Source organism: Neophocaena asiaeorientalis, unplaced genomic scaffold, assembly GCF_003031525.2.
Source record: "Neophocaena asiaeorientalis asiaeorientalis breed wild unplaced genomic scaffold, Neophocaena_asiaeorientalis_V1.1 scaffold240, whole genome shotgun sequence".
NCBI classification, from domain to species: Eukaryota; Metazoa; Chordata; class Mammalia; order Artiodactyla; family Phocoenidae; genus Neophocaena; species Neophocaena asiaeorientalis.
This window is the reverse complement of record NW_020185331.1, coordinates 821,526-832,095: the sequence shown is the minus strand read 5'-3', so window position 1 is coordinate 832,095 and position 10,570 is coordinate 821,526. Positions and strand designations below refer to the sequence as shown.

The window sequence follows — 10,570 nt, the reverse complement described above, 5'->3', positions numbered from 1 at the left end:
TTTTCATCCATGACCTAACAAGTGGATGAGAGAACAAGGAACCCCCGGGACCGGCAGGCCGAGCTGCTGAGGGGCCGGCTGTCCCTCTTGGCTCACTGGCCCCTGGGTCTCCCTGGGGTCCCCAACGCTGACTTCTTCCCTAGGGCCGAGACTGCGAGGTGTCCCTGGACAGCTGTTCCAGCAGCCCCTGTGGAAATGGCGGAACCTGCCACTCGCAGGAGGGCGAGCATGCCGGCTTCACGTGAGTTGCTGGGGGTGGGGCGGTGGGGGAGTGGGTGCTGGGACGTGGTGGGTGAGTGCTAATGGGATCCGGCACCCAAGCCTCGGAGCCTTCCTCCTCCGAATGGGATGGCCCAGGCCCTTTGAGCTCTGGGAGATGAGGGACAGGCCCAGGGGGAATAGCCACTCACTCCAAATGGCCCCCAGAGGCCTCTCCGTGTCCACCCAGGCCACGCCTCCGCTGCGCACAGGCAGTGAAAGCACAGAGACTAGGGGCTGCCCAGGTCACACAGCAGGCTTCTGCCTGCTCTTGCCAGGTGCCAGGAGAGTCTTTCTGTGGCACTGGGAGTCCGTAGCCTAGGGCATATGCAGCGGCAGTGCCAAGAGGCAGCTTGGGGGTGTTTTCAACTCCTGTAATCTCCATTAACCCCCAAGGCCTCCAATTGAAGCCATCCACCTGCTTGTTGGGCCAGTGTTGCCTGAAGGCAGGGCCCGCAGCCAGCTGCTTCGGATCAGGCGTCCACCCCGAGTCCCCAGGACAGGGGAGGGGAGTCCTGCCCGGAGGTGGAGCAAGTCCTGGTCACGCCCTCCGGGGGGCCTCCCCCACCAGCTCATGGGTCACTCTGGTCGCACCCCGGGCATCGGTTTCCCACTGTCCTCCACATCCCGCAAGTCCTCCCAGTGCTGACATTGCCGCTCAAGCCCCCCACTCACCCTGCTCCCCCCAGAGCCTCTCAGCGAGCCCGCCAGCTTCCCAGAGCTTTTCTGAGGAGCACATAGTATTTAGCTGCTGAAGAAAAATTGCCAGCTGAGCAAACTGACTCTTCAGAAAATGATGTTGAATCTACTGGCAGAGATGGCCGGACCTGTCTCTGCAAACCCAGATTACCAGCTGTAAAGAAAACACTAAACGGCCTCTCCGCAGGTGTCGCCTTGGAAACGGCGTCCTTACAATAGGCTCTGTGCTCCTCTGGGCTTCCGCAGCAGCTCCATCAAAGCCCCCTCCTCATTGGCTAGACTGCTAGGGGGCGTGTCTACAGAGAGGGGGCTGCTGAGAGGACGCACCTAGGAACTCTCCCTGCTGGGCCGGGAGGGGTGCAGCTGGGAGTAGCCCCTCACACTTGGCATGCCTGCAGATTGGCGGGGGCGCTGTGGGAAGGACCCTGTTGGTCGAAAGGGGTGCCTCCCTGAGTAACCCCTCAAACCTAAGGCTTACAAGGGAGTCCGCAGTTGTTCCCCGAACCCCGCCAGAAGGAACTTAGCTGAGATCCGCCACCACCTTGCAGGGGGAATTAAATTCCAGGAGACAGCCTGCAACAGTAGGCGTCACACCTTCTTGTTCACACCCCCACCCCGCCGCAAACGAAATTTTAAAACTACAAACTGCCTGACACATTCTTAAGTGACAGCTAAAACTCTTCATGGTAAGTTTAATTTTTCATTGCAAAGAAGGTCATTTCCAGAACGCGGTACATATTATTAACATTTAAAATGAAAGCTGTGACTCCTTAAATCACTCTTTTATCCTCCAGGGAAAAATCATTTTAAAATCACGTGAAGGAACGCCTCTTGAACAGCTGCTACATCTTGCATCATTCTCGTTTCTACTCAAACTAGGATTTGTTTTACTCCCCTCACCTGCCCCCCATTTTCCTTCTAATGTAATCTGTTTTCCTACTAGAGGCTTTCCTTAGCACCCTGCCATACTTTCCTACCACCAAAATGGGTATATAAGTTTAAATTTAAAGTTTTTTACTATTTCTTGTCACCATAAACCTCTGATTAAGTTTCTCTTGCATTGAGTTATCATTACAGTGATCAATAATATACAATTGATCAGAACAACATAACTATTCCGAAATTTGATAATTATTACACATAAAAGGTAAATTTTATTAGACTGTATCTCTTAATGAGATGGATGGAGCTTTTGTTTGTGTGTGTGCGTGTGTGTGTGTGTGTGTGTGTGTTTTCTTTTCTTCTCCTAATTGGTTTATGTGTCCAGAGGTGAATATTATAGAATGTGAGAGGGCTTAGCAGCCAATCTATTCCCTTAAAAAAAATGTGTGTGTGTGTGTGTGTGTGTGTGTATGTATGTGTAGCTATAAATGCTGAGAAAGTTTGTTCACATAAATAAACCAATGAGATTAGGAGTTTTATTATAGCCACGTCACTCAATTACTTGAAACCCTGTCAAGTTTATATGCTAAAAATCCCAAGTGATCTGTCATCAAAAATTATTTTCAATGCTCTATCAGCTGACAGTTCCATGAGGTCTTCCTTCAATTATTTTTTAATGCACAGAACTGGAAATCTCGTGACTTGCAAAAGGGTTTGTTCATTCACTTTGGAAACATCAATATTCCTAATTGTCCCTTCATTTGGCACCCAAGGATCTTAGGCCCCAGGCACAGCCCACCTTGGCCTCGTGCTGGAAGAGGTGCGCATGAGCCTTTCTGGAGCTCTGGGGCAGGTCAGTTAAGGGGGGAATTCCATGCACAACATGAAGATGTGGAAATTAATTTCTCAGACCTCTCTGACCCACAAACCCCTTGGAAAACCACAGTTGTCCCAGAGGGAAGTGTACCCCGGTTTGAAGATCGCTGATCTCCAGGGCTCTCCGAGACCTGACTCCTGCTTACCCCCAGTCCTGTTCTCACCCCATTCCTGAAGTATGTGCTCCCCAAGCCCTGAACTATTTAGATGAGCAGGTACCCTCCTGAAGGATGGACTGTAAGGCTCTCTCTCCCCCAGGCTTTTACTCCCACTGCCTTCCCTCCCCTTCCTCTACTCCCCTGTCAGAGTCCTTGGCTAACTCATCACCTCCTCCAGGAAGCCTGCCCTGACCACTCCCTCCAAGGAGGAGCTAGGTGTCCTCTGCCCCTTTGTCCACCCTCCCCAGCCTCAGTTGTGCACCGTTCTGATACTCACTGTCTCTCCTTTGGTTGCCAGTCTCCTCGTCGTCTCCCCCGCTAGACTGTGAGTGATCTCATGAGCACAGGAGCCCAGGGCTGGTCTTGGTCACCTCTAACCCCCAGCATCTAACAGGGCTTGACCCAGAGTAGGGACCAAAACTCCAGGATGATGCTATTGACCGTTGGCCACAGGCTTCCATCAGTGCCTCAGGACGGCTGCCGCCCTGGCCGTGGGCCCACATGCCTCTTCCTCCTCCCCTGCTCCCTACAGGTGCTCCTGCCCCTCCGGCTTTGAAGGACCGACGTGTGGGGTAAACACGGATGACTGTGTGGAACACTCATGTGCCAACGGGGGCACCTGTGTGGACGGCATGGGCAGCTACACCTGCCAGTGCCCCGTGCAGTACTCGGGTAAGCGTGGCGGGTTTGAGTGTCTGCGGGGAGGTGGAGGCCGGTGCACGTGCCCTGAGCCCTTGTCCCATGGGCGGAAGGGCTGGGACCCTGCCTCAGTGTCTGCAGGAAGTTTCTGCTGGGCCGGCTGCCTGGCGGAGCACAGGGGGCAGCTTCTCTCCTGCCTCTCCCCCATTCTTCCCCCAGGAACGGCCTGTGAGCAGCTGGTGGACTTCTGCTCCTCGGATTTGAACCCGTGTCAGCACGAGGCCCAGTGTGTGGGCACCCCAGACGGGCCCAGGTCAGTGTTGCCCATTTCTAAGGCCAGGGAAGGGCATGGGCCCCCACGTCACGTCTCCTCTGCCCTCCCCAGCCTGTTTCCTCACCTGTCAGGTGGGTTTGGTCTTGGCTGTTCAGTTCCTGCCCATCAGGGGCAGGGGCAGGGTGGTGGTAGTTTTAGTCGGACAGACCTGGGTTTACATCATGACCCAGAATGGGGGGCTTGACCACTCTGAGCCTCAGTTTTCTCATCTGCAAACTGGGTGCACCAGTAGCTTCCTCCTGGGGTGGTTGTAAGGATTAGATAAGCAAATGCGTGAAAAGCACTTACTTCCACGTCTGACATTTGAAAAGTGCTCAATAAAGAACTATTGCAGGTCCACAATTTCTCATCGCCAATTACAAAATGCACAAAACTCTGAAAACCAAAAGCCATCTGCTAGCAAAATCTGATCCGATCAATGTATTTGGTATTAAAAGCTGACCTGCGCTGATACGAAGCTACTTACAGTCACCATCACCCCATGTAGTGGGGATACGTGTAGATTGTGAACATGTTTAGTTAAGGGGCTGCCCCAGCTCCAACTGGCATGTTACATAATGTACAGTTATAGGTGTTGTATCACCTTTCCCAAATCCAAAAAGTTCTGAATTTCAAAACCTGTCTGGCTTCAGGAGGGTTGGATAAGGGGTCCTTGACTGTTGTCACCATCGTTGTTACTGGCATATGTGGAGGTGCTTTGTCACTGGAAGACTGGGATGTGAAGGTCACGGGGTTTTTAAGATGTTGCTCCCATCTGCAGTTCTGCAAACATAGTCTCATTTCTGGGACCCTGTTCCACTGCTGCACAATGGTCAGGTCTTCTTCAGGTCTGTGGCTGAGGGACCCGAACCCAGCTGCTCGGGCAGAGGTAGGGGATGGAGTCCCCCAGGGACTCAGTCCAGCAGGAGCTGCCAGAGCCTCCTGGGCAGGAAGTGAGAGCGGGGGGACACTGAGGCCCAGATCCTAGGTCAAGGGGCCGCACAGGAGCCTCCATCCAAGTGGTGGACAGACGCCGTACTGCTGGCTGAGCTGCCGGGTGGGGTGGGCACAGCAGACCAAGGAGCGGTGGCAGAGCAAGTGACGTGCAGGCTTCTTAGAGGGGCTGGGCCTCAGAGGGTGGAATAAAGCAGGACTGCACATTGTCCGGGTGGATACTGCTCAGAATGTCCTTCGCACCACAGAGAAGGGGCGCTCGGTGGGTGTACAGTTCACCTTCACTCAACTTCCTGTCTTGGAGGAAGGACTGAACTGACAGACACTCAGCCGTGCCTGGTGTTGTACCTGGAACCCAGCAAGTATTCAGTACACACTCACTGGATGCATGCATAAGGGAATGACAGTGAATGAGTCTGTGGGTGCTTAGCTACTGTAACACTTTTCAGACTGCAGCTCAAGACCCAGTAATAGATTGTGATCAGTTGGGTGGGTCAAGGTTAACGTTAAAAAAATTGAACAGAAAATATCAGAGAGCATCATGCCCTCTTATATAGTAAGGATAAGTATTTGGGCATGAAACTGATTGCAGCGGGCTCTGTGTGTGTGTGTGTGTGTGTGTGTGTGTGTGTTTACTGGGTACAAAGGTATTTCTTACCTCTTGAAAAACACTGGGAATGAGTTAAAATATCTGGCAGGAGCACCTACCTGCCAGGTTGTGTGGTTGAGCCGTGGAGTTTGCAGTTTGTAGTCTGGAAGGGTTTCCTGCAAGGGGTGTTCACCGGAGGCTTCCTGGAGGAGATGAGGTACTGGCCTGGCTGGATCGAGGCAGGGAGAGAGAAGAGGGTAGTCCAGAATCAACAGGTGTGAAGGCAGAGAGGTGTAGCGAGGTGCGGGTTGCTGCCTGTGGAAGCAGGTCTGACCACGGGGTGGCTTGTTATGGGGGCAGCCGGATAGGGAGCATCTGGCAGGGCTGCGACCAAACGGGGGTGGAGGAGTGTGCTCTTTATTTGATGGGCAAATAATTGGCAGAAATGGACTGACTCAGGCGAGCAGCGGACCACAGTGTGAGCCGGGAAGCTGGGGCCTGGCCTGGAGTCAGGATGTTGTGGAGAGGCGGGCACTAGCATCTGAGGCCTGGGAGGCTGGGGAAGAGGGATGGGTGAGCCCCATGTGACTCAGAGCCATGCATTGGCTGGGGTTGGGGAGGGGGGTGGGGGCAGCGGGGCAGGTTGAGAAGGGGTTGAAGGTTGACCTTGGATGTGCTGTTGGTGCTAAGGGTGGTCCTCCACCACAAGCGCCCGTCTCCTCCACCTCCTGGGTGTCCACCCTCCCGGCCCAGAGCAGCCCCCTCCCCCGCCTGCAGCCCACATAAACTCTCTTCCTGGATGAGAAAATGGTCTCAGGACGGGTGGGGGCATCTTGACATCTAGGGCTCTGTGTGACCTCCTGGGGGACCTCCCAGACCCCCCAGGGCCATGAGGCTCTCTGCCACACACACAGCCCTGGGGCCGCACAGGCTCCTGGCCGAGCTCTGGGCTGTGTGTGGGGCTGTTGACCCAACCCCGCCCTCCGCCCACCCCAGGTGTGAGTGTGCACCTGGTTATGTGGGTGACAACTGCACGGAGAACCGGGATGACTGCGAGGACCACCGCTGCCAGAATGGGGCCCAGTGCGTGGATGGAGTCAATGGCTACTCCTGCCTCTGTGCTGAGGGTTACAGGTGAGCGGCCCCGGGAGGCACCATGAGTGACTGACTCCTCTTAGCTGTCTGCTCTGGGACTGGCAGAGGCCACCCTGGGAGCTTTCACTGTGGCTATGCCAGTCACCATATGTGTGGTCTGGGGAAAGTGCATCAGCAGCTCAGAGCACAGGCAAAGGGTCCCTACCCTGACTGGCGGAGGGAGCGGGAGGTGAGTACAGATTACTGGGCAGCGCCCCATCACTTACCTGCCCAGTGAACCCCTGAAGACATGCCCTGCATTAAAGGTCATTTACTTTTGCATCTTGGTCTCTCTGGGAGGCTGAGAGGGGAGGGCACCTGCCCTCTTTCTGGTCACCCACCTCCCATGCTCTGCTTGTGTCTTTTTTTTTTTTTTTTGGCGGTACGCGGGCCTCTCACTGTTGTGGCCTCTCCCGTTGCGGAGCACAGGCTCCGGACACGCAGGCTCAGCAGCCACGGCTCACGGGCCCAGCCGCTCCGCGGCATGTGGGATCCTCCCGGACCGGGGCATGAACCCATGTCCCCTGCATCGGCAGGCGGACTCTCGACCACTGCGCCACCGGGGAAGCCGGTGAAGCCATTTCTGACAAGTGCTCAGGTGATGTTGGTGCTGCTGGTGCAGGACCACACTTGTTCCTCACCTTGTTCCTCAGCATCTTTCTGGCTCTTCATTCTCTTAGGGAGAGTGTTCACTAGGAGCATCTTCTGTTACTTTAAAGCAACAGTGGTCCCAAGATGTTTAGTGAGTTTCTCTCCAGGACAGTGGGAGAGGAAGATAACCCCTTGCTCCATGGCCCTGCCTTTTCTGACCCGCGTCTTTTCCCGCTCAGTGGGCAGCTCTGCGAGACCCCTCCCCGCCCGCCTGCCCCCAGGAGCCCCTGTGAGGGGACTGAGTGCCAGAACGGGGCCAACTGTGTGGACCAGGGCAGCCAGCCCGTGTGCCAGTGCCTCCCGGGCTTTGGCGGCCCTGAGTGTGAGAAGTTGCTCAGTGTCAATTTCGTGGATCGGGACACTTACCTACAGTTCACCGACCTGCAGAACTGGCCACGGGCCAACATCACACTGCAGGTGCGTGCCTAGGGTGTGCGTCACAGAGGGGGTGGTCCCGCAGCAGGGGACCCTGGCCTCAGGTCAGAGTATCGGGACAGCTGGGAGCACCCTGTGTTAGTCAAAACTCTTTGGATGTGGGTATCAGGATCTCAGTTTGAGCTAGTTTAAGCACAGTCGGAAAGGTTATTGGGTCACAAAACCAGTCTCAGGGAAGGGCAGGGGTGGAGGTGGTCTCATGGGTGACTGGATCCGGAAAACCAAACTTACCAGGATCCTCTCCCACCATCTCTTGTCTCAAAGACTCCCCTCAGCTTCAGCCTCCAATGCTGCAGACTGGCTTTCTCTATGTGGCTGGAACACGGCCACAGCTAGCGCTGGGAGCCCTTATTTTCCATTTATGTCTTGAATTCCATCTCAGAACATCGTTATGTTGAGGGAAAAAGAAGCAAGTTCTACTTCAGCAGCATTGTTTGCTGAATGTTTCTTGGGGAGGGACAGCGGATTGCATTGCACTTCACATGAAAAGAAATTAAACTCCTCTAGTCATCCCTGTTCCCCAAATTCCATTCCTTATCCCAGCTGCCACATCTTTCTTCTCTCCTTTGTCCTCTTCTCCTTCTTTTCTCTCAGAACCTTTCAGCCTCTCAAACATGCCCACTCTGCTCTCCTTCCCTTGATCACCTCTCATAAATTCTATCCACTACACTGTCCACACAGCAAGACCACAGCTAGCCTAACTGCTCAACAGAATAAAACTCACCAAAACCCTGCCCAGCCACATCCTTGGAGAGGCTCAGTTTATCCCACTATCCCCACCGCAGGCTCTTCCCCGATAGCTCTAGTTGGACAACAGTCAACAACCTCGGATCGGAGAAGATCTCCGATTGGCCTGCCTCAGGTCACATGCCCATCCCTGGACCAACTACTGAGTCCAGGGAGATGGGGTGCCGTGGTCCAGACTGGGCCATGTGCCAGCTGTACAGACCAGGGGGTCAGGGTCTTTACCAGGAGAGGAACAAGGCAGGAAACAAAGATCATGGCTCCTACAGCAGCATAGAGGCATCTCCCTCCCAAGGCACAGCTCCAGCCTTTGCTCGCATGGCTCCAGTGACAGGTGCTACCTTCCAGGTTTGGGTGGCTCTGGCTGTTGGAGAGTCTTCCTGAATCTGTCCTCTGTAGGTTCCGTCCTGGCCCCAAGGCAGCTCCCTGAGGCCCACAGAACAGGATATCCCTCATCCTGTCTAACCGTCCTCTCTGGGCAGGTGGTCCCAAGCTGTCTTACCTCCTGGCACAGAGTTTCCAGGCCTCAGCTGGCCCATCTGTCCTCCCCTGCCTGGCCCTGGCCAGACCGGCTGTGGGTGGAATTTGAGTGGGGTGGGGCTGCCAGCCGGGGACAGCGCCCCCTGGAGGATGTTTCCCTTGGGGAGGCAGGGGAGGACTGTTCTGCACACATTTCTCTTTTAATTGTGGGTCCTCCGTCTGCCCCGCCCGCCAGCCTGTGCTGCTGCTGCGTGGGGTGGGGTGGGAGAGAAAGTGCCGTTGCCATAGGTCTCCACAGCAGAGGACAATGGGATCCTGCTGTACAATGGGGACAGTGACCACATCGCAGTGGAGCTCTACCAGGGCCATGTGCGTGTCAGCTGTGACCCGGGCAGCTACCCCAGCTCTGCCATCTACAGGTACGGAGGCCTTCTTCAGGCCCCCCAGCTGCCCTCAAGGGCTGGGGGGCTGCCAGGGAGGGGTCTCCTGAGCCAAGAGCAGGTGGTTATCGGCACTACCAGAGACCTGGGCTGCCCAAGCGGAAAGGGCATTCAGACCACCGAGTCCAGCCCCATGCTGGGTCCGAGGCTCCCTGGGGCCTGAGCAGTGGCCCCATCCTTCCCTGTCCCACAACCGCCACACAGGGAGCTCCTCAGTGGGGAGGGGAGGCTGATTAGTTGGAAACCCCTGCCCCAAACTTCTCAGCTTTCCTGAGAGAGTGCCCAAAGGGGAGCAGGAGGGACCAGGTCAGAGGCCATCAAGTCCCCACAGTCCCCTCTTAGATATTTGGTTTCTTGGGAATCAGCTGCTGGACCAGTGGCCTTTCTGAAGTGCCTAGGCGGGGATGGGTCCAGCTGAAGGCCATTCCCTGGGGCGGGGGCACCTCATCTTCTTCCAGTGCCGAGACGATCAATGATGGGCAGTTCCACACCGTTGAGCTGGTCACCTTTGACCAGATGGTGAATCTCTCCATCGATGGCGGCAGCCCCATGACCATGGACAACTTCGGCAAACACTATACACTAAACAGCGAGGCGCCCCTCTATGTGGGAGGTGAGGACCTGGCCTGGGTGGAGCTGCAGCTGGCCCTCCCCGGGCCACTCCATCAGGTGGTAGCAACAGACATTCCAGGTGGGGCCTCTGTTGCTCTCTGGCCTGAGCCTTGCCAGGCTCAGGAGAACTGCCCTGTGGGGGACATTCCAAGGTGGCAGTGGGGGAGGATCCTAGTGAATGGCCAAGCTGCTGGCGGATTGTCCACCTTGCCTAGAGCCCGCACTGCTCTCTGCCCAGCCCAGACTGACAAAGAAGGATGGGAGTGTGGGTTGGGCTTGAGGCCTGGCCTGGGAGGGGGCCTGGACTTTCCCAGCTGTCTTTTGCATGGTAGGCACCTTTCCTCTTGGCTTAGGGCCAGAAGGGGCTTGTCAGTTGTTCAGGGTCCATTCTCGGGTCCCTCAGAGGCCCAGGCATGGACTCCCTGCTTCAACTGGGTACCTCCCAGCTGGACTTACAGGCTTTGTGGCTAGATGACCCCATCCAGCACCCGAGAACATTTCTAGGTCTAGATGAGACAGGTTTCTAGATGCAGCAGGGCCGCCTCAGTGCCGCAGAGGGCCTTGCCAAGACTTCGGCCAGGAGGGTGTGAGAGATGGAGCCCTGGATTCTAATCCCAGCTCTGCTGTTTACTAGTTGTGCAACTTTGCGCAGGTCCCTGAGCACTGAAATCGAAGGGGTTTCAGCAACTCCGACGTCAGAGGGCTG

The 10,570-nt window shown here is 55.7% G+C and overlaps 1 protein-coding gene across 1 annotated transcript in view; it reads left to right on the top strand.

Annotated features, from left to right (window-relative positions):
- SLIT1 (slit guidance ligand 1) overlaps window positions 1-10,570 on the top strand; it is a 170,481-nt gene that overhangs the window by 156,598 nt on the left and 3,313 nt on the right. The window contains exons 28-34 of the mRNA XM_024734826.1: window positions 144-241; window positions 3,406-3,545; window positions 3,732-3,825; window positions 6,365-6,502; window positions 7,333-7,570; window positions 9,101-9,231; window positions 9,711-9,865. Coding sequence (XP_024590594.1) covers window positions 144-241; window positions 3,406-3,545; window positions 3,732-3,825; window positions 6,365-6,502; window positions 7,333-7,570; window positions 9,101-9,231; window positions 9,711-9,865 — 994 coding nt within the window. The remainder of the gene's footprint in view (window positions 1-143; window positions 242-3,405; window positions 3,546-3,731; window positions 3,826-6,364; window positions 6,503-7,332; window positions 7,571-9,100; window positions 9,232-9,710; window positions 9,866-10,570) is intronic.